The following is a 26,051-nucleotide window of genomic DNA, read 5'->3' on the forward strand; positions in this document are numbered from 1 at the left end:
GCTTTCTTCATCTGGCGAATTTAACCAGGGAAGCCAACCTTACATTACTGAAGTTTGTTTGAAGTTCGTGTACATTGAATAGCATAAGGTACGTGAAATGGTAGTCTAAATACTGTATTTTTAATGTTCTTTGTTGGGATTATGATAATCAGTTCCATAATAATCCTCAACCACATCGTACTGTCAAAACATTTACTGTTGGTAAGTCTGTAGGGTGCGGTGAGACAACAATTTTGGGAAAAAAATATTCAGCATGATTTTTCAGTAATAGACAAAAAGTAACATCTAAAGTTCACTTCACATCTACATCAAGAAAGAATCCAATATATAATTCATTGCTACCGTCCATGAAAACAGAAATTTGGTACACCGATAAAAGGCCGTAGATGTAAACAGAGTTCACCATCGTCAAGGTCTGACAGGTTTCTTGATCTCCACAACCAGTGGACTGCAAGTTCTTCAATTATTACCTAGTTTGTAGTAAGCTCGACAGTTGTTGGTATGTTTACTTTTGTTCATACATTGTTCAGGGTCACGTAAGGTTTCATAGAAATACACCCATACTAATATCTTATTTCTGAGTGAGAGGGTCAACACCCAGAATTTGACAAAGGAAGGCAGAGGTTGAGGGGAAAGGGTCGAAGTGCTACCGGCAACCCAGAGGACTGTCGACACATACGTCAATATTTAGAGTAAGCAATTCAGGCTAATGTTCACGCTAATCTAAGGTTGATGTCAATATTGTGGGTAAACTTGAAGACCAGATTAGGATCCTCATAGACATTGGTATAACTTCGGTCCCCTGTTGTGGGGTTTACAGTAACCATGTAACTGTACCTAACATAAACTAGAGAATTCATTTATTGTTTTGTTGGAATCGGGTAATTACATGAGTTATGGGCAACGCCTTGATCACATAAGAATATCAATGATTTCCACTTGTAAAGATAATGTACTTTATTTTGAGTAGAATAAGACTGGGGTAATGGGATTCAGAGCATTTTCTTTTCGACTCACTGATGATAGTTAAGACAATAGTGGGAAGGGCTTAGACATTCGAGGGAAATGGTGATTAAGTAATGTAACTATAGGTGAAACACAAATAGATATAATCAGATTCAAACCTCTCTCATCTTTTCCTTTCAACCAATATTTGATATTCCCTGTTTTTGACAAATTGCATCAATGACATTATCTGCAGCCAAAAGCACCACATAGTTCAGCTGTTGCTGATAGGTTGATTTTTTTGCTGCATGTGAATACATGAAACAAACAGCAACCAGATGTAAATAATAACCTCAGCATTCATATTATTTTAGATCAAATAAAGAATAAGGTCAGTTTTGGCTGCTAGGGGAAAATGGATGAGGTTTTCTAAGGTATTGTTGATTTTTATAGCTATAGTAAATACTTCACATAATGTATATCATTCAACCTATGATTTTCCTGATCATAACAGCCCTGACAATGATTGTCTTGTTTATATTAAAAAAGAGAGAAACCTGAGCTAATAATAATAAGAACCATCTAGTGTGTGTAGAGTGTATGTTACCTCAGAATTATCTTATACTGCTGAAGGTGTAAACTTCTCATTAATGGCCTTTATGACAGTGACAGCTGATAGGCCTAAGTCCAAATAATCAACCATCACATCTTTTCACAGGTGCTGTATGTCACAGGTGATAATGTACTAACATCATCTGATGTATGTTGTAGTTAAAGATATCCAGACAATTTAATAAGTAACTGACGTAAAGAGTAAACAAGTTTATATAAGAATGATTTATGGTTTATACTTCACTAACATTTCTTTGCCCTGAACGTCCCTCATATACCACATGTAAAGCAGACAGTAGATGTTACCAGCAGAAGGCAAATAGATTAGTCCTCCATGCTGACAGATATGCTTCTTAGGACCTGAATGGTGGATTGGTGGTGTGAGGAGTACTGGGATATATGCCATGGTTTATTAATGCTAAATTTGATGTGCAATTTTTAACAGGAAGAGCAAATTGTCTTATGATGTATAGTGTAGATGATTGTAAACCACATTGAAATCACAAAAAATATACCCATTTTCAGTTTAGTTAAGGAAAAGATGGTTTAGCATTGATCTTTATTCTTTGTCTGTATACCATATTGTAAATCATGCACAGCTACTGGCTGTTGCATATTCATCCATATAGACCTCATAATCATCCATGCTCCCTAACTTCCTTTCCTTTCAACACGTGGTTTTTCCAGCAGCTTTTCTCACCTGCTTCATTCCTACATAGTTTTTGATAATTTACTTGTTATAGCTGTGTTCTTCATAAATTTTTTAGATGATTTACTTGTCATAACTATGTTCTTCATGATTATTGAGGATTCTTGTAGAAATGAAAAATATTTAGGGTACTAGTGATTGGCATGAATGAAAATGTGTATATGCAAGATTTGTATTTTTTCAGAGTTTGTCAATAATGAGGATAAACAGTAAAATCCAAATTGTTGGTAATAAAGTGATTCTTGTGCCTTATAAGAAATTGCATGTGGAGAAGTACCATCAATGGATGCTGTCACCACTTCTACAGGAGCTCACTGCATCTGAATCTCTAACCTTGGAAGAAGAGTACAAAATGCAGCAATCATGGCTAAATGACAGTGACAAATGCACTTTTATAGTACTTGATAAAAGTTTAATGATGGACAAAGAATCTGAAATTGAAGCAATGATTGGAGACACGAATCTTTTTTTAGTTGACCAAGAGGATAGATCTCTTGCTGAAGGAGAGATCATGATAGCTGAGCCTGGATACAGGGGACAAAAACGTGGTTGGGAGGCAATGCTACTAATGTTTCGCTATGGATTAGAGACTTTGGGAATAACTAGGTATCAAGTAAAGATAGGTCTAAGCAATACCCCAAGTATCAACATGTTTAAGAAAATGCATTTTCTTGAGGTTGGCAGGTCTGAAGTTTTTCAGGAAGTCACTCTAGAAGTGAAGGTTAGTGAGAACTGGAAGGTTTGGTTATTAGAAAATACTAGATGCTATGATCTCCTTCCTTGTGATCATGATAACATTTAAAAGTTTTGTAAATAGATGTTTTTATGTTATTCATTCAAGCAGTGATTCTGAAATGTTGTATTATGCATTGTCAGTGCCTCTGAGAATGATTATATTGCAGTGTTAGGCTGTTTAATTATATATTTCTTTCACTTTGTTCAGTCATATAAAATTGTTTTATGTAGCTGCTTTCTTGTAAATACATGGACACAGAAATTCGGTTTATAGTTAGCATGATGTGTAAATAATACATAAGTGATTGAAGATGAGTGCGAGGTAGATATGATGTATTTGATGCAAGTAATTTGTTTGTTTTTGTATTTCATTGAACTGTTGATATACATAATGAACTTTTTTTTTTATATTTGGTCCGACCAGTAGGACTTAAATGTACTGGAATGTCTTTAATCCGGCATTGCTTTCTGAATACAGTAATTCGGAAACTTCCATGATTCGGAAAATTACCACATGTCATGTACTGTGTTCGTTTCCTGGGTACTCCCCAGTCTGCCACTCGACCTACAGACCCTTATCTGGATACGCTTACACATAAGTACACTTTCGGGTTAATTTCTCTATGATTTGCTGCAGAATGTAATAAAACAATTGTTAAGACTAAAAACTAAACAAAAATAGAGAATACAGTTGATAAAGAAATTGCTTCCTCACGAGTTCAGCCGCGGTCGATATTGTAACAGCGTGGTCACGGTGCCTCGTGTATGTATGCGCATTTACATTCATGTTCACGTGACACGTATAGCTCATTTGATTTGTTGGGAGATTTAATAGAATAATATATAAAACAAGTACAAAGACAAAGACATTAAGCAGATATTGGGATTTCTTATAATCCAAGAAGAGATCGCCTCCTCGTTATGAGTTTAATATTGGCGGTTTGCCATTGTACAGGATGGGCACACAGGTTAGTAATTGTTATGTATATCTTTGTTCACCTTGTGGTTCTGGTTCTTATATGTTACTGCAAAATGTATTAAAACAAAAATTAAGTCTAAGAAACTAAGCTTAGACAAAGAATGCTATTGAATAAATGGACTAGATCTGTACCATTTGAGCTAACCGGAAATACTTTTTTTTTTCAGTTGAACACATTAAATTTTCTTGTGATCTTTCCGTCTGGACAGGTCGTAACATTTTGAGCGTTCACTGTGGATTCCAAGAGACCGATCCCGCAAGACGATTTCATTACTGCCAAACGTAAGCTTGTTCGAAGCTGTCAGTTCCTTATCTACCAACTGCCTATCTGTGTACTCCATCCAGCTTCATTATTAGCGTGTTCATTTTGATTAACGGTCTAATGGTTGTTAACGTACCAAGGTCACCTTAATGGCTTCGTCATTAGCAGGGGACAGCTTGTGACCGCCCCTGACTTAATAATCTTCGGAAGAATGTGATTGGTGGCCTATCCTGCACATCTGCACCTGCAGTATTGATACCTGACACCTACGTTCGATGTTGACGGTAGCTGATCAGAAGATGCCCCTCTAATTATATGATAGAGTTGATAGAGATGCTCTGTGGAAGGTATTAAGAATATATGGTGTGGGAGGAAAGTTGTTAGAAGCAGTGAAAAGTTTTTATCGAGGATGTAAGGCATGTGTACGTGTAGGAAGAGAGGAAAGTGATTGGTTGTCAGTGAATGTAGGTTTGCGGTAGGGTTGTGTGATGTCTCCATGGTTGTTTAATTTGTTTATGGATGGGGTTGGTAGGGAGGTAAATGCAAGAGTTTTGGAAAGAGGGGCAAGTATGAAGTCTGTTGGGGATGAGAGAGCTTGGGAAGTGAGTCAGTTGTTGTTCGCTGATGATACAGCGCTGGTGGCTGATTCATGTGAGAAACTGCAGAAGCTGGTGACTGAGTTTGGAAAAGTGTGTGGAAGAAGAAAGTTAAGAGTAAATGTGAATAAGAGCAAGGTTATTAGGTACAGTAGGGTTTAAGGGTCAAGTCAATTGGGAGGTGAGTTTGAATGGAGAAAAACTGGAGGAAGTGAAGTGTTTTAGATATCTGGGAGTGGATCTGGCAGCGGATGGAACCATGGAAGCGGAAGTGGATCATAGGGTGGGGGAGGGGGCGAAAATTCTGGGGGCCTTGAAGAATGTGTGGAAGTCGAGAACATTATCTCGGAAAGCAAAAATGGGTATGTTTGAAGGAATAGTGGTTCCAACAATGTTGTATGGTTGCGAGGCGTGGGCTATGGATAGAGTTGTGCGCAGGAGGATGGATGTGCTGGAAATGAGATGTTTGAGGACAATGTGTGGTGTGAGGTGGTTTGATCGAGTGAGTAACGTAAGGGTAAGAGAGATGTGTGGAAATAAAAAGAGCGTGGTTGAGAGAGCAGAAGAGGGTGTTTTGAAGTGGTTTGGGCACATGGAGAGGATGAGTGAGGAAAGATTGACCAAGAGGATATATGTGTCGGAGGTGGAGGGAACGAGGAGAAGAGGGAGACCAAATTGGAGGTGGAAAGATGGAGTGAAAAAGATTTTGTGTGATCGGGGCCTGAACATGCAGGAGGGTGAAAGGAGGGCAAGGAATAGAGTGAATTGGAGCGATGTGGTATACCGGGGTTGACGTGCTGTCAGTGGATTGAATCAAGGCATGTGAAGCGTCTGGGGTAAACCATGGAAAGCTGTGTAGGTATGTATATTTGCGTGTGTGGACGTATGTATATACATGTGTATGGGGGGGGGGGCCATTTCTTTCGTCTGTTTCCTTGCGCTACCTCGCAAACGCGGGAGACAGCGACAAAGTATAGTAATAATAATAAAATATTGACCCTTTCCATAAGAATCGCCGCTGTTACGGACTTTAAGCTTGCGACCGAATATTCGGCTTTAGCGTCTTTAATTCACTTTTGCGAACATCAACTCCTCACAGAACTGACCTCACCGACTCTTAAATATCAAATACCCGGGTATCGACACTGCAAGTCAGTCAGGCATTTGTCTTACCACTAAACTACAAGTGTACCACTCTTGTACCTGTGTTGACGATGTGACTCCAGACTCAAGCCGCCCTTTGACGTCTACGTCAGTATATTCCTCAACGGGACGCCTGAGGTTTCATCTCCCTGGCAGGTGTCATTGTGGTGCCTCTAACGTCCACCTTCGGCAGGAATCGCGTGAGACATAGCCTCCACCCGTCACGAGCAGCAGCTGCAACAGCAAGGGGCCTATGGCCACGCCCACGGCACTCCTGAATCCTTAGCGCCTCGCCAGGAGCCTCCAGCGACCTAAGCACTATTCGGCAGTCGCCGCACACTTCAGGAGCGGCGGAGCTTCGTACGGAAAGGGTTAGGTCCTCTATAATTACAGAGGCAGCTTTTGATCTGCTACCGTCGATATCAAGTGTAGGTGTCAGGGATTAATATTGTAGGTGCATATGTGTGGGATGGGCCACCAAACACATTCTTCCGAGGATATTTAGATCAGGTGCAGTCGCCTGCTAATGGTGACGTCATTAAGGTAACCTAAGGTAACTACAGGTTTGAAAAGTATTTTGTTATATTTCAGTATTGAATTTCTATCGTAGTTTATTACAATATTGAATTTCTTTATATGTTATACGCATTTTTCAGTGAAGTACTCCATAAAACGTATCTTTTCATTTACTTTTTTACATATACGTGTGAGTAAATCAACCAAATATTATGATATAATGTAAAAAAAAAAAAAAAAACTACTGTACTGTATTCCTCACTGTTTAGGTAAATTCTTAGCTAGAACATATACTCGGCACAGTATGGGAAGGAGTTATGTGGTAAAAAAAAATAGAATTTTTCCTTCAAAATAGATGATTTTGTTAGTATGAGTTGTGTGAATTACATGACTGTATTCCAGTAATTGAATTAAGTTGCGTTTCCGGAATTTATTGTTTGCTAAGGGGTCAGATCCTTGAAAGTTTTCACTATCTACATTCTTCGGAAACAGTTGTTAGTGTGGCAGCTGCTTGTTCCCATCATTCCCAACTGGAGACATTTTATTCTATGTATTTTCTGGAATATATAAAAGTTACTTTTGTTGTTACTTTGCTACTATTACTCGCATTATTTTTCCTTTCATACATATTGGCAATTTCCTGCACTTGCACCTTTTACCTTTTCCTTCCTCCGTCCACTTCTGACATGTATACCCTCTTAGTCATCCTTTCTTCTGTCATATTCATCATATTTCCAAACCATTTCGCGACACCTTCAGCTTTCTCATATATAATCCTCTTACTAGCACATCTCTTTCTTAACCCTGCAATTTCTGATTCAGTAAACCCTCTTCACACCACATATTGTCCTCATATATTGGAGGTGGAAGGATGGAGTGAAAAAGATTTTCGAGTGATCGGGGGCCTGAACACAGGAGGGTGAAAGGCATGCAAGGAGTAGAGTGAATTGGAACGATGTGGTATACCGGGTCGACGTGCTGGCAATGGATTGAACCAGGGCATGTGAAGCGTCTGGGGTAAACCATGGAAAGTTTTGTGGGGCCTAGATGTGGAAAGGGAGCTATGGTTTCGGTGCATTATACATGACAGCTAGAGAATGAGTGTGAACGAATGTGGCCTTTGTTGTCTTTTCCTAGCGCTACCTCGCGCGCCTGCGGGGGGAGGGAGTTGTCTTTCATGTGTGGCGGGGTGGCGACGGAATGAATAACGGCAGCAAGTATGAATTATGTACATGTTTATGTATGTATATGTATGTATGTTTATATTTGTATACGTTGAAATGTATAGGTATGTATATGTGCGTGTGTGGACGTGTATGTATATACATGGGTATATTCGCGCATGTGGGGGGGAAGGGGGTGTCATTTCATTTGTGGCCGGGTGGCAGCGAGAATAGATGAAGGCAGCATGTATGAATATGCACATGTGTATATATTTATATGTCTGTGTATGTGTGTGTATGTATATGTTGCAATGTACAGGTATGAATATGTGCGTGTGTGGGCGTTTATGTATACACGTGTATGTGGGTGGGTTGGGCCATTCTTTCGTCTGTTTCCTTGCGCTACCTCGCTAACGCGGGAGAGAACGTCAAAGTATAAGATAAAATAAATAAATCATTTCCAACACATTCATCCTTTCCTTTGTTTTTGTGAGGCCCTCCCCTTAAAGGAATAGTGTCCGTGGGACTACTGCACCATCAGACATCCTATCTTTGCCCTCAGTGACCACTCTTTCTTTCAACACATTTCTCAATGCACCCAAGACATTTACCCCTCACCCATCCTGTGGTTCACTTCAGCTTCCATGGGTCAGTTCATTACCAGATACCCACCAGGTATCTAAACCACTCCACTTCCTCAAAGTTCTCTCCATTAAGATACACTACAACTAACCTGTCTCTTTTCCGTGCTAAATCTAATATCCTTGGTTTTCTTCACATTTTCTCTGTACATTTTCCAGTCACACACTCTTCTAAACTCAGACATCAGCTTCTGCAGTTTCTCACTTGAATCTGTCTAGTGCAGCATCATCTGCAAACAACAACTGAGTCACCTCCCAGGCTCCCCCACCCCCAGTAGACTGCACAATTACTCCTCTATCCAAGACCTTTGCATTCACCTCCCTTACCACACCCATCCATACACATTTAATATTCTTGGTGACTTCACGTACCCTTGCCACAGACCCACCTTTACCTTGAATCACTAACTCTCCTTTCTGCCTTCTTTTGCACATTCCTTACTCTCGTAAAAGAATCCTTACTGCTTTTAATAAGTCTCCTCCTACACCATATATTTGTTGTACCTTCCACATGGCTTCTCTCATGTGCTTCAATAGATACATGAATTATTTTTGATAACTAATCATAATGATGATAATGATTTATCATCTGTTAAACCTAGGAAATTATTTTTGATAACTAATTATGATGATTGTGAATTATCATCATTTAAACATGGATCCTTTTAATGATCCTGCAGCTTTGAAGCTGTGCTGCCCCACAGGTTCAGGATGAGGTGGACTCTTTTGAGATGAGGAGGTCTGAACAATGCAGTTCTCTTTTCCATGCACTGATGATGATACAACTTTCTCAGATGTGACCTATTGGTAGTGATGTTACTAAGTGCAGGCAGGGTCTTTTAATGCCATATTATTATGTTGTAGTTTAAAGTCATATGAAATAAGACATTACTCATTTCCATTTTCCCTTTGGTGTTACTGTCCTCTTATCTTAGGTGAAGTTGGATCACTATCAGTGGATGAAAATGGTGTAGAAATTCTTCAGAGAACTCTTTTTAGAGTCCGTTATTTCCTTGATACTGTTTGAAGCACTACTTTAAAGCTGTAGGATGCCCATCAAAGGGGTCTTGGGTATATGATTCAGTTGAAAAATGCTTCCTTAGATTTCATGTAAGCAGTAGTTTTTGGATCATTCTTGTTAAATTCATGTATAGATAAACACAATTTGTAACATTTTGGTGGTTCATGGTTTAGAAATGCTTTATAGATGTCTTCAAATTTATGATAGAATGGGTTCACAGGATGCGAAGCAGTTTAGTTCAACCTACAGCTAAGTTGTCTTATCATTTGCTCTAAAATTCTATTTAAACTAATCAAATGAAAGATACCTTTGTATTAGGGCAAGGCTACAGTTATGGGAAGAAGGAATGCAGTACTTTATGACAGGTAGATCTCTTGTCTAAATTCCTGAGGACTGAGCAAAAGATTTTTATTTTTTCTAGACTGGTGGGGTTTTCCAGTTTTTCAGTGTTATTTATGTGTAATTCATGTAAATTTGTACAAGTATTAAACAAATGAAAACTATGTATTGTACTTATCCGAAATTTTTCCTCATATCCACTTCTCATGTGTATTGTAGACAAAGGTGGAATTTGTCCATTATACAAAATATAAAGGAGGGGGATTGGATGCATTATAAGGGAAAAACCCCAGTGAAAGAACTAATAAAAGCAGAGTTTCAATGAATGAAGATTGGAAAATCACATATCATTTTCGATGGAAATCTGAAATTTATGGACATTCAAATTTTGGATAATTGAAAAACGTACTGATCATGTTTACACAGTACATCAGTTGAATTGACGTACAGTACTTTATTATACCATCATGATGTTTGTTACATTTTTTTAGAAATGTATATAGCTTCTGCAGTTTCTCACCCGAATCAGCCACCAGCGCTGTATCATCAGCAAACAACAACTGACTCACCTCCCAAGCTCTCTCATCCACAACAGACTGCATACTTGCCCCTCTCTCCAAAACTCTTGCATTCACCTCCCTAACAACCCCATCCATAAACAAATTAAACAACCATGGAGACATCACGCACCCTGGCCACAAACAAACATTCACTGAGAACCAATCAATTTCCTCTCTTCTACTCGTACATATGCCTTACATTCTTGATAAAAACTTTTCACTGCTCCTAACAACTTGCCTCCCACACCATACATTCTTAATACCTTCCACAGAGCATCTCTGTCAACTCTATCATATGCCTTCTCCAGATCCATAAATGCTACATACAAATCCATATATATATATATATATATTTTTTTTTTTTGCTTTGTCGCTGTCTCCCGCATTTGCGAGGTAGCGCAAGGAAACAGACGAAAGAAATGGCCCAACCCACCCCCATACACATGTATATACATACGTCCACACACGCAAATATACATACCCACACAGCTTTCCATGATTTACCCCAGACGCTTCACATGCCCTGATTCAATCCACTGACAGCACGTCAACCCCGGTATACCACATCGATCCAGTTCACTCTATTCCTTGCCCTCCTTTCACCCTCCTGCATGTTCAGGCCCCGATCACACAAAACCCCCCTCACTCCATCTTTCCACCTCCAATTTGGTCTCCCACTTCTCCTCGTTCCCTCCACCTCCGACACATATATCCTCTTGGTCAATCTTTCCTCACTCATTCTCTCCATGTGCCCAAACCATTTCAAAACACCCTCTTCTGCTCTCTCAACCACGCTCTTTTTATTTCCACACATCTCTCTTACCCTTACGTTACTTACTCGATCAAACCACCTCACACCACACATTGTCCTCAAACATCTCATTTCCAGCACATCCATCCTCCTGCGCACAACTCTATCCATAGCCCATGCCTCGCAACCATACAATATTGTTGGAACCACTATTTCTTCAAACATACCCATTTTTGCTTTCCGAGATAATGTTCTCGACTTCCACACATTCTTCAAGGCTCCCAGGATTTTCGCCCCCTCCCCCACCCTATGATCCACTTCCACTTCCATGGTTCCATCCGCTGCCAGATCCACCCCCAGATATCTAAAACACTTTACTTCCTCCAGTTTTTCTCCATTCAAACTTACTTCCCAATTGACTTGACCCTCAACCCTAATAACCTTGCTCTTATTCACATTTACACCCCAGCTTTCTTCTTTCACACACTTTACCAAACTCAGTCACCAGCTACTGCATTTTCTCACATGAATCAGCCACCAGCGCTGTATCATCAGCGAACAACAACTGACTCACTTCCCAAGCTCTCTCATCCACAACAGACTGCATACTTGCCCCTCTTTCCAAAACTCTTGCATTCACCTCCCTAACAACCCCATCCATAAACAAATTAAACAACCATGGAGACATCACACACCCTTGCCGCAAACCTTCATTCACCGAGAACCAATCACTTTCCTCTCTTCCTACACGTACACATGCCTTACATCCTCAATAAAAATTTTTCACTGCTTCCAACAACTTGCCTCCCACACCATATATTCTGAATACCTTTCACAGAGCATCTCTGTCAACTCTGTCATATGCCTTCTCTAGATCCATAAATGCTACATACAAAGTACCCATTTTATCAGCCAACCCCTAGGGGTGAATGAACAGCTGGGTTGACTTTGGACCAACTGCCGGAGTCATATACACTGTCATTATTAGGTGAACATATTTTATTTAAAGTGTAATTGTCTGTCATCGAAATGTAATTATGAAATTTACTTGATAATCTGTTTTAAGACAATGTTGTTATTATGTATTGTATGAAATACAGTGTGATATATTTATATAACTCAAGATAACACTAACAAATGCTGCATAGGCAGAAGATAGTATTATGATATGTTAAGTAACTGCTCTGTGAAATGTATTGAACATTAATAGGAAAATTTATCTGCTATTTTACCCACTTTCTCTCACTGATTGTCAACTCTCATTAGTCTTATTCACATTGCAAACCAGTTTCATGATGTCCTTTATGTTCTTACTAATCACAGCCTGCCGTTTATTTTCACAACCTGTTTCTCTCCATTGTGATTGGTCTCATGAACATTGGATAATGACTGTCCTGCTTTCCCTTCCCCTTTACAGAGAGAATTCTTACCTGTACCAACTGTACTGTTTTTGGTTTGAAGCCCATGACCTGGGAATTCTGAGCTGTCAGTGGCCAAGAACCAAAGAGTTGATGATATTGCTTGTAGCTGTCTTTAATTGGTCAAGGGAAGGCTCAAAATAAGCAAGCAATTGTAATCTAATTAGGAGAATAGCAGTGGGCTTGTATGCTGCAGAATGTCCTAGAGAATCTCATGCTCATGGGACACTTCCTGGGAAAGAAATGGTTTCTTGAGTTTCAGCACCAACATTTTATTTATATCATTTTATATGCAAAACTTTCTTGTACTTGTATTTGACTGATAGGTAAATCAGGATATGAAACACTTTAAAAAAGATTTTGATATTGCTATAGGATCTGTGACAGTAGCTTTTTGTGCTGATATATGAGGGGATATGAGGTACTTCGAAAAGCATCCGTGTGTGCCACCCTTATTTATTTGCAATACTGTACATATTTGGCTTTTGTGGTTGTGTATACACTGATTGCAGTGTAGATTGTATTTTCTCAATGGTCAGAATAAGTGAAGCTATGGCTCAAGTGAATATACGAGAAGCAAGGAAATCTGATTGTGGATTGCTGTTGCAACTGATTCAAGAATCAGCAATTGATCGGAAACTTCCACGTCCAAACTTTGATGCCAAAGGTAAGTTCTCTTTCTTTTTTAGGATATAAACTTTTCCATTACTTTTCTGCAGTTGTTTATACTGTATTTACATAATGCTGTAGCTCAGAAGTGTGTCAAGCATGTTTTGTTAGTATCATATTGTAATGATATTTGTGTCATTGTGTAGCTGTCGAGTATCTATGGTTGCTAGGTAGCCATTGGAAGTTTGAGCATTCTGTTTTGTGTGGTTTGAATATTTGATATATTTTGTTTTAGGCATGTGGATGGCCAGGGAAATGAATTATTTTTAGAGGATCATAAGGGATTCTTTTTCATCCATATTTGTTACGAGTTTGTGTTCTAAGGGAATTTGATTTATACATACCTTACCTTCCTGCCCCAGGAGTCCATTCTATGTTTATAAGGCTCCTGCAGCACTCAGGAAGCTGGCCATGTCCTCTGGTTTTGACCACAGGTCTAAAGTGTTGTGATGTGTGTGCATCTATGTACAGTGGCAATTAAGTAGTAAGTGCTCAATGTCTTCTTTATGTTAGATGCATTAGTTGCATCATACGCATGAAGGGTCTTGGGATATGGTGACATGATGCTTGTAGTGATGGATGATGTCCAGAGCTTAAGCAGGCGAGTGTGACTTATAAACTGTTTATTTGGGGACTGTGGTTTCTGATGTATGTATGTCTGGAGGTTTGGAGTTTAAGATTGACTTGGGGGGATCAGTTTTTTAGTGCTTGCTACATTATTTCAGTGTGTATATGTTTTGTCAGTGTTCTGTTTGTTAGGGGCAAGAGATCTGTGAGTAGAGATTACTAGAGTATGAGGCAAGGGTTGGTGTTTAGTTATGGAGTGGTTATGGTGGGAGAGGTATCCACAACCAAGCCCCATAGACTATTCTTTGATTTCCTTTGACCATTTCTTATACTTTGGTTCATCCCACAGACAGCATGTTGCTGCCTGTCTGCACTTGTTGATCCAGTTCATTGTGTCTCATATGTGCCTTTTACCCTCCTGAATGTTCAGGCCCCAGTACCATGATCTTACTCTTCTTCTCTCTCCTGTTCCATCCACTTCTGACATGTAGATCCAATCCTTTTCCATCATATTTTCCATATGTCCAGACTATTATAGCATACCTTGGTCAGCTCTCATTCAGACTGCTCTTATTACTACACTTATCTCACACTTTCATTCTGTACACAATCAACCTGCGTCACACCGTATATCATCCTTGGGCAGTTTATTTCTAATGCATCTATTCTCTTTCTGTCTTTTGCATTCATAGCCCAAGACTTACAATATAAAACACTGTTGGGGCTACAGTGTATTCTGACATCATTGCCTTAACAGACATTGACCTTTCATTCCACTTAATCCTTAATGCACCCAGGACAGTAGCTCCTTATCCCACCAATGATTATGATTTCTTTCTTACCAGAGGTTCCAGCTTCTGCTTTGATTTCTTTCTTACCAGAGGTTCCAGCTTCTGCTATGCCTGCTCCCAGGTATTTAAAGCAGTCCATTTCCTTCAGGTTCTCCCCATTGAAACATACACTTCATCCATCCAATCTTGTTCCCCTTGCTGTACCTCATTACCTTTCATTTGTTCTTGTTTATCTCAACATCTTCATTTTCACACACTTTCCCAAAATCCAACACCATCTTTGGGAGCTTCTCTCTTATGTATGCTACAAGAGGTATGTCATTTGTAAACAGCAACTAACACCTCCTAGACCCTTTTCATAAGTCGTATTACTCTATATAAAAAGCTTAATTATGTTAGCAAAGGAAACCATGCACAGCATTTACCAGTCACTACCTGTCTTAGCATGCTCATTTATCCTAATATTTCTTCCTCTTTCATATTACATTTTTCTGTCAGATCACTTGTCTTTGATCATTCCTTGCTTCCTTTCCACTTGTTTCTTTCGGTTATTTTTCCTGAAGAAATTTTCCCCTTTCGCATTCCATAGTTACATGTCCAGATCACCTTATTAGTGTACCATATATCCTAAGTTACTGACTACTTATGTTACATTGTTATGTCTGTGATATGTTATATTGATTTCATTGTCTTGTTTCCAAACTCCTAACCTACTAGTAGTTGATTCCACCCTCATACACTCTTCGTCATGTGGGATGCACGGAATGAAAATTATTGTTTTTTTGTAAGGTTTGAGTTATTACAAATGTATTAAGGTATTATACATTGGCATGTATAAGTTTGGATTTAGGTGTACAAACAGCTTTTTGAATGATGTTACTTTTTTCAGTCCTTATTAAACATATTTTTTTTTTCAGCTTTAGAGGAAAATGGATGGGGAACCTCTCCTTCATTCAAATCACTTACTGCTGAGACAGAAGAAGGCCTTCTCGTGGGATTTGTTCTCTTCTTTTATACTTACTCCACATGGGAGGGGTGTAGTGTTTTCATGGAAGACCTGTACGTCACTCATGCTTATAGACGCAAAGGCATTGCTTCCAGACTGTGGAAGAAATTAGTGCAGGTTATATACAGTATTTGTTCCTGGTAGTACAAACAGTATTTATGATAATATTATAAAAAGTAATGAATAAGGAGCTATTTTTCATGACACAATCATGACTTTTCTTTCATTAGGATACATTTTCTTTGATATATTTGTCATACCTCATCTCTCTTGTCACCAGTGTTTTACATGATGTGGCTCTGTGGTTATGTAAAAAAAACTTTGAGAGCCTTTGGACTTTTACATCTTGTACTAGACTACAGTATGATTTAATTTGCCCCTCAGACAGTAATTGCAATATCAGATGAGCTTATTGCAGTAAGAAATTTATTTGATGATAGATCTAGTATTGTTCTGGCACCATGTTTCCACTAATTCCGCCATAGCATTTATATTGTTATCTGTCACTAGCCCTTAAATAGTAAGAGGCATACACACCTGACTATCCAGGGAATGCTGGGAGTCATAAACTATCTGCCAGTATTATGACATTTGTATGGCTACTAGACGTCGACTTGGTTTCTGCCTTATGGAGGCAGTATGAGTGACGACTCTCTGGAACCTCACACTGTGACAGTGGCTGATGCTCACCCTCCTCCACCATTTCTCCACCACTTTGATAGGGGATCTACATGGTAAATTTACCATTATGCTATGGCCATATAGAATATGGTAGCTCACTTTTTTGTACATATCCTTTACTTTTACATATAGTTCTTTCTTTTCATAATGGGAAACAGAAAATTTGAATGAAGCTCGTCCTTCAAAGCCCTTCTTCCACAATTTCCCTGAGGATCTACTTGTTAACTTCAGCATTATAACAGGACCATGTAAGATATGTTTGCTCATATTTTGTATATATCCTTTACTTTTAATCCATCTCTTTAATTTTGTAATGGGAAACAGAAGAGTTGGATAATGTGCACCTTGTAAAACCCTCCTTCATCATTTCTCCACCACTCCCTGGGGGATTTACCCATTAACTTTAGCATCATGCCATGGGAGGTCACTTTTTTATGCATATCCTAAACTCTCACTTATATCTATTAATTCTATAATGGGAAACAAAGAATGAGAAGGCCTTAAGACATATTGAGAGGATGAGTGAGGAGAGGATGATTATAAGGGTAGTTGTGAAAAGTGGAGGCAAAAGTGAATAGGGGGAAACCAAGGCAGAGATGGAATGAGGGAGTGAAAGATGCTTTGAAGGTTCAGGGTTTGAACACGCAGGTGGTATGAGGTGTGCAAGGGATAGAGTGAATTAGAGTTTATTTATTCATTTGATTTATTTGTTTGTTTGTTTGTGTATGTATTTCAGACTGCCCTTGATGCTGAATGCAGCCGATGCAACCTCGTTTTACTGGAAAGCAATGCCCTAGCTATTACCTTTTGTGAAAAGTTAGGTGCTGTGGATCTCACAAAAACTGAAGGCTGGCATTATTTCAGAATGAACAGAGATGCAATGGATGCATTTCTCATGACGTAAGTATTGAATTATGTGGCAACACAGGAAACTATGGTAAGTAATCATTATTAATTAAGGTCAAACTTACTTAAACTTGTTAGGTAGTCATTTTAACACTTTGAGCTAGATATAATTGTGAGGCCTCCTTACATTTTGAGCTTAGTCTATACAAGATATAAGTTTAATGAACTTGACACTGGCAATAAGAACATACAGGCTATCAACATTCATCCATACTTGTTTTGACCAAATTTGAATGGGAAGAATGTTAACTGTTATAATACCATTAGTCTCATAGTGATGTGACGAGTTGAATTGTTGAATCAGTAACATAGAATTATACCATCACATTTGTTTGTAAGGAATTAGGGGTATTTAATGGCTGTGGTTATATGAATTAGACCAAACATGAGAAAAGAGGCTGGAGGATGAAACTTTTTGTTTCATATTGTAGAACACCATTTTCCTTGACTTATGGGTTCACATGGTTTACTGTCAACCTTTTGTTTATGGATTTTTATTTTCTCAGGAAGAAGAGCATTGATGGAGTGGAAATTAGGGCAGCAACTGGAAAGGACTGTTTAGGGATTAGGAAACTTATCCAGGACCTAGCAGATTATGAGAAAATGCCTGAAGGGCCACAGCTTGATGTAAAACGTACGTCTTTCGTGCATATCTGATATTTTCTGAACTTATACTGTATGATGTTTAATTGTTTTCATGATTTTAGTGCTGTTTTTTTTTTTTTTTTTTTTTTTTTTTTTTATACTTTGTCGCTGTCTCCCGCGTTTGCGAGGTAGCGCAAGGAAACAGACGAAAGAAATGGCCCAACCCCCCCCCATACACATGTACATACACACGTCCACACACACAAATATACATACCTACACAGCTTTCCATGGTTTACCCCGGACGCTTCACATGCCTTGATTCAATCCACTGACAGCACGTCAACCCCTGTATACCACATCGCTCCAATTCACTCTATTCCTTGCCCTCCTTTCACCCTCCTGCATGTTCAGGCCCCGATCACACAAAATCTTTTTCACTCCATCTTTCCACCTCCAATTTGGTCTCCCTCTTCTCCTCGTTCCCTCCACCTCCGACACATATATCCTCTTGGTCAATCTTTCCTCACTCATTCTCTCCATGTGCCCAAACCATTTTAAAACACCCTCTTCTGCTCTCTCAACCACGCTCTTTTTATTTCCACACATCTCTCTTACCCTTACGTTACTTACTCGATCAAACCACCTCACACCACACATTATCCTCAAACATCTCATTTCCAGCACATCCATCCTCCTGCGCACAACTCTATCCATAGCCCACGCCTCGCAACCATACAACATTGTTGGAACTACTATTCCTTCAAACATACCCATTTTTGCTTTCCGGGATAATGTTCTCGACTTCCACACATTTTTCAAGGCTCCCAAAATTTTCGCCCCCTCCCCCACCCTATGATCCACTTCCGCTTCCATGGTTCCATCCGCTGACAGATCCACTCCCAGATATCTAAAACACTTCACTTCCTCCAGTTTTTCACCATACAAACTCACCTCCCAATTGACTTGACCCTCAACCCTACTGTACCTAATAACCTTGCTCTTATTCACATTTACTCTTAACTTTCTTCTTCCACACACTTTACCAAACTCAGTCACCAGCTTCTGCATGGCTCTTGCAGAACTTCCTTAAGGTCATGTCAGAGGCACATTCCTCCACATTAACATTTTTTTGGCATACATGTCCCCTTCTACCCAAACATGCATCATTAGCATGATCATGTTCATTTTCCCATAAACTTCACTGATATACAAAGTAGTATTTACAATTCTTTTGCCTGTACTTCGACATAATGCCGTCTTGAGTATTCCAACTCTTACAGGAATAGTCGTGTCTGTATTAACACCAAATATCTGGTAATATCTGGGGATAGGGGAGAAAGAATACTTCCCACGTATTCCCTGCGTGTCGTAGAAGGCGACTAAAAGGGGAGGGAGCGGGGGGCTGGAAATCCTCCCCTCTCGTTTTTTTTTTTTTAATTTTCCAAAAGAAGGAACGGAGAAGGGGGCCAGGTGAGGATATTCCCTCAGAGGCCCAGTCCTCTGTTCTTAACGCTACCTCGCTATCGCGGGAAATGGCGAAAAGTATGAAAAAAAAAAAATATGGTAATTTCTCGCTATGATGTTATTTGTTGGTATTGACTAGGGATTGCATGAAATCAGGGCAGAGTAGGGTGATAACAGACTACAGTTTTAGTTATCATGAAGCACAGTGGAAGTAGAGTTGCAGTTTACAGATGATGCTGTACTTTTAGCTGTATGAGAGGAGTTGGATAGAATAGTTGGCCACTCTGATCATGTATGTAGGAGGATAGTGAAGGTGAATGCTAGTAGGAAGAAGACTCTAAGTTTTGAAAGGGATAGGAGATCATATTCAAGGAACTGTAAGTTATGGATGAGATTAGATATTTGAAACTAAAGTTTAGTAAGGATGGTTATGGTAAAGCTAAAGTTCAGAGGAGAATCTTAAAAGGGAGAAAAATTGGACCTTTAATGAATGGTAACAGTTCTAGTATAGATTGTGCAAAAGCTTGCATGAAGGAGTACTTTTCCTGTTGTTGATATATGGATGTAAAAGTAAAGTATGTGTAAAAAATAATAATGAGCTAACATACCTTATATGGCCATCGTATAACACTGCAGTTAACTTGTAGATCTCTCCAGGGGAGTGGTGGAGAAATATATTTTTGTTTTAGAGGATGTTTCACTTAGATTATGATTATAAAGTGAAGAAGGTACATATAAAAGCAAGGGATATGTACAGTACAAAAAATTAAGTCAACATGATTATTATGACCATGGTAAACACTGGTTAATGCAGAGATCCCTAGGAGGGTGGTGGAAGAAGGGTCTTGGAGATTGCACACCATTCAAGTTATCTGTTGCCTTCTATAAAAGAGAGAAATATTTGTAAAAGTAAAGAATATATACAATAAAGTGAGCTAACACCTTTTATATGTTTATGGTATAACACTGATTTTAAAATTTATATGTCTATGGTATAACACTGAAATTAACACAAATATCCCAGGGAATGGTTAAGAAGGGTGTGCATCATTGTTTAGGGTATGCTTTTAAATGCTGCACAACATTCTGTCGTAGCAAGCAGGCCAGACTTACTTGCTTTCCTGGATAATTATAGTTTAATATACTTTGCATAGGAATTAGATTACACATTAATGTTTAGTTTAAGTACTGCAGCCAAAGGAAAATGTTTAGTGGTGGTGTTTCATAGTTATGATAACAGGTGGCAGGAAGCTTTTTGACCTGAAGAAGCTGATGACCTGAAGAAAAGGCTGGGTACTAATAACATCAGGCAGCTTACCCAGCTACTGTACATAGTGCTTCCTAATAATTCTCCAAAGTTTTACTGATTGCATCCTTATTATGCTTTGAAGATGTACTGAGTGCTTTTGAGAACTGAATTATTTCGTAATTCTATTCCCTCTCACCATTTACTATTCTTCTCTCAAGTTTTCCTGATATCTCTTTTCACAAGCCTCTTTTCCAGGCTCACTCACTTTCACAACCCTCTTCCTACCCATGATGTCCTCTTTTCCTAAACCATCTGCAGCCCTTCACCCTCGCTTCCACCTTGTAATGGTCAGACATCCCAGCAGCTGCTTCACACCAGATACCCTATGCACCCGAAGTATACCCTTATCTTCCATGTTACCCATTCTTGCATCCAAATCTCCAGTTGCTAGTACTTGATCCCTTGCATCAGAACTGTTGACAGGCTCACTCATCTCCTTCCAAAACACTTGTATCTCTTCCTTAGTCCTTTCATTTCCGGGTGCTTAAGGTGTAGTAGTCAGCTGCCTCTCATAATATACATTAATTTTTACCCAGATTAGTCTGAGGGTCACTTCCATATGCTCATTCACACATTCCCATAACTTCCTCTTCAGCAGTAATGCTACCCCATACATGGCTCTAGACCATTCTTCCCCTTGCCCCTTTAGCTTTATTTTGCATAGAGCTAGAATATTCATCCAAGTTAATATCCTCAAGCATAATCTCGATCTCTCCCTTCTTATCTTGGTTATATCTACAAACATTCAGATATCTTAGCCAGAACCTGTGCGAGGGATAAGTACTGTTTACTCAGCTCCCTGTGTTTCATGATATAGAAATTACAGATACATGGAGGAGAGAGTTTGCAATCTCTTCTCTTTCCCCCTTTAGTCCCCTTCCATGACATGTAGGGAGTATATAGGAAGTATTCTTTCTTCCCTATCCCAAGTGTTCCTTGCAATAACTTAAGTCATCCAACAGTCTGTGTATTTTCTTTAGTCATTATGTATGCATGACCTAGAGTTGTTGGTTATGTACATTAAATGGTGATTTTAATAGTTCTGGGGAGAGCAGAATTTTCCTCCGTGCCTATGTAGTGATGGAAGCAATCTCTGTAGAATACTAATGGTACGGTAAGTTTGTTGGATATTTGAGCATAGGTGGGAAAAGTTAAAGCATCATTTGTTGTTGAGTGCCATTTCCTAAAAGGAATATCATTTGGTGTCAGCTGCCATTATTTAAAAAAACATCAGTTGGTATTTGCTGTCATGCAAGGGTTGAACAGTGCCATTCTGTAGCTGTGAAGGAAGAAATACTGATTAAAGTACTGCTAGAGACTCTAGACATGCCAGGGCAGTTTCTGAGATAAAGTAAACATAAAGATTTGTGTGCCACCCTCAAAGGAGAGGATTCATGATGTCTTATAAGAATATATTTAAGGTAACTGTTCTTTTCACAGCAAAGTTTTTCTTTAAACTCCTTCCTCCACATTGGTGTGCTCTCAAAGCTCATTAGACAGTTACATCTGGAGAGAAAGATGAGTTTTTAAGACTGAAAAACTTTCTGTGGGTCGGTTTGTTGCAAGCAGTTTTCTGAGTTGATGTCTCCTGTCCTATCTTTCGCCTCTCTTTTGTGAAATTTATCTATTAACTGATGATAACCAGCATTGGAGTGCTGTCTGTGTTCTGAGAATTAAAAGGCAGATAGTGAAATGTGTGTCGTCCAGCACAAAGATGTGGAAGTTGCCGATTGGCTGAAAGGTACGTAGGGGTTTAGAGGTATCTAATCCGTAGGGATCCAAGAGGTCCTCCCAAAACTTGTGGGATACCAACTCAGAATGAAACAGTTTTGTGTTCTTCAAAACTCACCATTGTTGTAGAGCCAGCATAAAGCATTTTTTTGTGTGTCTTAGTAAACTGACTGATAATTCAACAAAGGATTTATTTTTCTTTTTGTACAGAACTAGAAGAGGATTCTACTAGAAGACCACCATTTTTTAAAGCAATTGTTGCTGAGGAGGAAGATACCATTGTGGGTTATGCCTTGTTCTTTTATACCTACACTTGGGATAGTTGTGGTGTGTACATGGAGGACCTGTATGTGTGCCCCTCCCACCGTGGCCGAGGCATTGGTATGGCTCTTTGGAAAAATGTTGTTCAGGTTAGTAGTTTTTACTTTTGAAGATTGCAGGTGGTGCATACACAGTGACCTCACAGAAAATATATACATTATTTGATGATCTAAATTATGAGGAGGAACACTAATCAGTTTATGAGGATAGCAAAGAAGTAGTAGGGTGGCTTTCGTGGGATTATGTAAGAAGGAGGGAGTATGCACAAGAGCCATCCCCCACATACCTGGTCCTTATTGAAGAAATACATAATTCCCATACCTACTTCTCTTTGAGTTAGAATATTTCCAAAAGGAAATGCCTCTAATATCCTCCCACATGTGTTAGCCACTTGATGTTCACACAGTTGTCTGTTGAGTTAAAGGTGTAGTATTTCTAATTTTATTAATGTTATTCCTTCCCAACACTGTGTCTGTATGAAATAAGAGTATATGCGAATAAAAGTGTGCATGAGATAAGAGTAGGGTTCATTATAAAGAAAGAATCAAATCCCTCAATATCCTCCACACACACTTGCCAACCATTCTCACTCACACTTGAATGTCATTAGGAAAGGTGTAATATTTTTAAACCTGTAGGATTCCTGCAGCTCCGAACCCTCTTCCATACTTTGTCATTTAGGGCCCATGCCTTGCACTCATACAGCACTAACAAGACTACTGTGCCATCAAGCACATCCATACTTACCCTTGCAAAGAGTAACCATTCTCTCCACACATTCCTCAATGCACGCAGGACCTTAACCCTCAATCACTGTATGGGTCACTCCCATAGTTCCATTCACTGGTATTTCCGCTCCAAGCTAAGTAAGATTATCTTATCCTCCAAGCTTCTTTGTTTTTACTCACATTTCACATAGCCTGACTTTTTCTATTATTATACCTAATAACCTTGCTATTATACACATTTACTCTCATCTTTCTCATTTCACACACTCCCACACTCAGAAACTAGCTTCTGCAGTGTCTATCTTGAATGTGCCGCAAATGCTGTATCACCAGCAAACATTAGCTGATTCACCTCCCAGGTGCCTCCCACACTTGAAAGACTGCAGATCTGCCCCTCTTATTTACCCCCTCCCCCTCCCGTCAGTCGTAACCATGTCCATAAACAGATTAAACAGCCATGGTGACATCACACACCTACTATAGACCCACCTTCACTTGGAATCATTCACCCTCCCCTCTGTCTACTTGTGCACATACCTTACTCTTGTTTTCAATGTTTTTTTTTGCTTCACTGTGAAAGCCTCATATATATCCTGATTCTTTATGCTATATATTTGGTCCTCACTTGCATCATTCTATGCCTACGTATTTCTTTTGTTACATTCACAGTAGTGTCCACAAAATTTTCATGAATTTTATTGTTGTAAGTAGAAGTAGTCAGTAGGAACATTAGGTAGAGCCTCTGCAAACAATGTGCTGGACTTGCCTTCTGCCATTAGCCTGTTAAGGGTGGACACTAAAGGCTGAGAAGCGGCACTGGAGTTCTTTAGTTTTGGAGACTATTGCCATGGCCACCCCCTCGAGGGAGTTCCAGAAGAGAACAGGCATCAGAGATAAAGATTGATAGATTTATTATCTTTCCCATATTTTATACTCGTGAAATCATTTGGCTGAAAATTTACATCTTGAAATGACATACCTACCTTATTGAACTTATTAATCTTGATTATATTGCCACATTTCTCATTTTAGCACTTGTGTGACTTTTTCATGACTCTCTCTCTTTGTTCTGTGCAACAAGTAGTTACCAGTCATTAATTAGTAAAAACTGTTACCCTGTTTAATGCAGGGGCTTCACAATTCAGTGATAGTGCTTTTGCTCTTAACCTAATTGTATGAGATCACATATGTCATAAAACAATTTTTGTGGGTTATGAGCTTTGTGTACATACGTTCAGTTGCTGTATCTTGTATGATAAGTGGTGTAGACTTTTGCACCACGCATTTAGTCTTTTAGCGTTTTTATGTACTTGCATGAAATTTTAACATGTTTTTTGCACTTACGTGATCTGATCTTTATTCCAGGCAAGTACTGATGTTGGTGGATTATGGTGTGACTTTTCTGTGTTAGATTGGAATACAAAAAGTATTAATGTTTACAAATCAAAAGGAGCAGCCAATCTAACACAGCAAAAAGGCTATCACTGTTATCGGATGGTAAAGGATAGGATGAAGACATTTATTGCAGAGTGATGATCACAAGATTGAGAGTATTTTATAAGCTCCTTTAACCAGAGATTCAAAGAAGCTACTCTGGTAATTGTCATACATTTAATAAACATTTATAATGAACATTTGTCCTTTGGTCATTCCTTCAGACATTAAAATTTTTCGGTATCTAATGATTCTTACACCAAATACATAAGCTAAACTTCTATAGGTACAGGTATGTTCTTCGGGGTTCACTCTCAGCAATTTTATTCCCATTCATATAGTTCATCTTCAACTGTCTTGATTCAACTTTATGTGCAACCTTTCATTACTTCTAGCATATTATTATGAAGTTCATTTCATATGCAGTTGACCTTATAATCACACCATTACATCCTGACACCAAAGTAGCATCAGTGGACATGCAGCACTACTTCACACAGTTAGAACAGTGACTTATCCCAATGCAGAATGTCTGCATCTCCACAGTCTTTGATTGCTCTTTTAACCTCAGACAGATATGAAATTCAGCTCACACCTTCTAGTCACCTTGAAATGGTCAACCTCTCTCTCTGGGCAGAATCCAACCATATTAGGCATCACATAAAATACACACAACATTTACTCTTTAAACAAATAACATTAATCCTAAAGCAACAACAAACTAAATGTCCTTAGAAAATGAACTGGAAATAGAGTTGGACAAGATAAAGATTCCTTCAACATCCATCACAAAGAATTCATCTGCTCCTCTTTATACTTCACCTGCCTGAACTCCCACCCTCTCAAAAGTAATATAACAAAGCTGCAAACCACACAAAATAGTACACTTTTAAGAACCATTGGCTGCCTGGCAACCACAAATGCTCAACAATGAAAAGATATCCTCCCAATACAGTCGCACCACAACATAGTCAGCACTCATTTCTAAGCAACACTCAACCGTTCTCATCCAAACCAGTCTATAACTAACAACCAAACCCTAAATAGAAATCGATAGCTTCCCCCTGTTCACACTTCAGTTACTTCCAGTTACTTCTCCTTGCAAATCCTCCCACCCTCAACAAATATAACTCTTGAAAAAATGCATATACACTGAAATAACCTGACAAACACTAACCAAATGACCTCTCATCTTAGTCTTCGACTCCAATCATCAGATATACTCGCATTATAAACCACTCTCCCCAAACACACGATTCACACTTTTCCACTTATGCTGTGGATATCAGCCATCACAACAACACTACAAACACTGTTTCAACATATCCCAAGACCCTTCATGTCCACAATGCAACTACCATAAAGAAAATGCTGCATACTTACTACTCTGTTGCTCCACACTTTGCTCATAGATGCACAGACAATATCACAACACTTTATGACCTGTGGTCCCAATCAGTGGACAT

General features: G+C 39.0%; 2 protein-coding genes across 7 annotated transcripts; both read left to right on the forward strand.

Annotated features, from left to right (window-relative positions):
- LOC139746431 (uncharacterized) lies at positions 1-24,783 on the forward strand. Of its 6 annotated transcripts, none has more exons than XM_071657681.1 (7): positions 1-88; positions 12,930-13,057; positions 15,335-15,540; positions 16,841-17,004; positions 17,517-17,644; positions 22,313-22,512; positions 24,517-24,783. In XM_071657681.1, the coding sequence occupies exons 2-7, from the start codon at positions 12,943-12,945 to the stop codon at positions 24,682-24,684; spliced, it is 981 nt and encodes a 326-aa protein (XP_071513782.1). In that variant the 5' UTR covers positions 1-88; positions 12,930-12,942; the 3' UTR covers positions 24,685-24,783. The 6 variants fall into 6 exon arrangements, with proteins under 6 accessions (XP_071513782.1, XP_071513780.1, XP_071513781.1 ...); XM_071657679.1 differs by lacking the exon at positions 1-88 and adding an exon at positions 222-499; XM_071657680.1 differs by lacking the exon at positions 1-88 and adding an exon at positions 222-480.
- Positions 2,463-3,068, forward strand: Mnat9 (microtubule-associated Nat9). The gene has a single exon (XM_071657700.1). It carries the CDS (start codon positions 2,463-2,465, stop codon positions 3,066-3,068), a length of 606 nt encoding a protein of 201 aa, XP_071513801.1.
- Positions 24,784-26,051: the final 1,268 nt, after the last annotated feature.

Source organism: Panulirus ornatus, chromosome 65 (assembly GCF_036320965.1).
Source record: "Panulirus ornatus isolate Po-2019 chromosome 65, ASM3632096v1, whole genome shotgun sequence".
Classification (NCBI taxonomy): domain Eukaryota; kingdom Metazoa; phylum Arthropoda; class Malacostraca; order Decapoda; family Palinuridae; genus Panulirus; species Panulirus ornatus.

Coding starts and splice junctions, on each gene's coding strand:
- Mnat9 (XM_071657700.1), top strand. CDS start 2,463: ATGAGGATAAACAGTAAAATCCAAATTGTTGGTAATAAAGTGATTCTT.
- LOC139746431 (XM_071657677.1), top strand. CDS start 7,453: ATGTGGTATACCGGGTCGACGTGCTGGCAATGGATTGAACCAGGGCAT. Junction 13,058..15,334: donor TCCAAACTTTGATGCCAAAG/GTAAGTTCTCTT, acceptor TTTTTTTTTCAG/CTTTAGAGGAAAATGGATGG. Junction 22,513..24,516: donor TTTGGAAAAATGTTGTTCAG/GTTAGTAGTTTT, acceptor TCTTTATTCCAG/GCAAGTACTGATGTTGGTGG.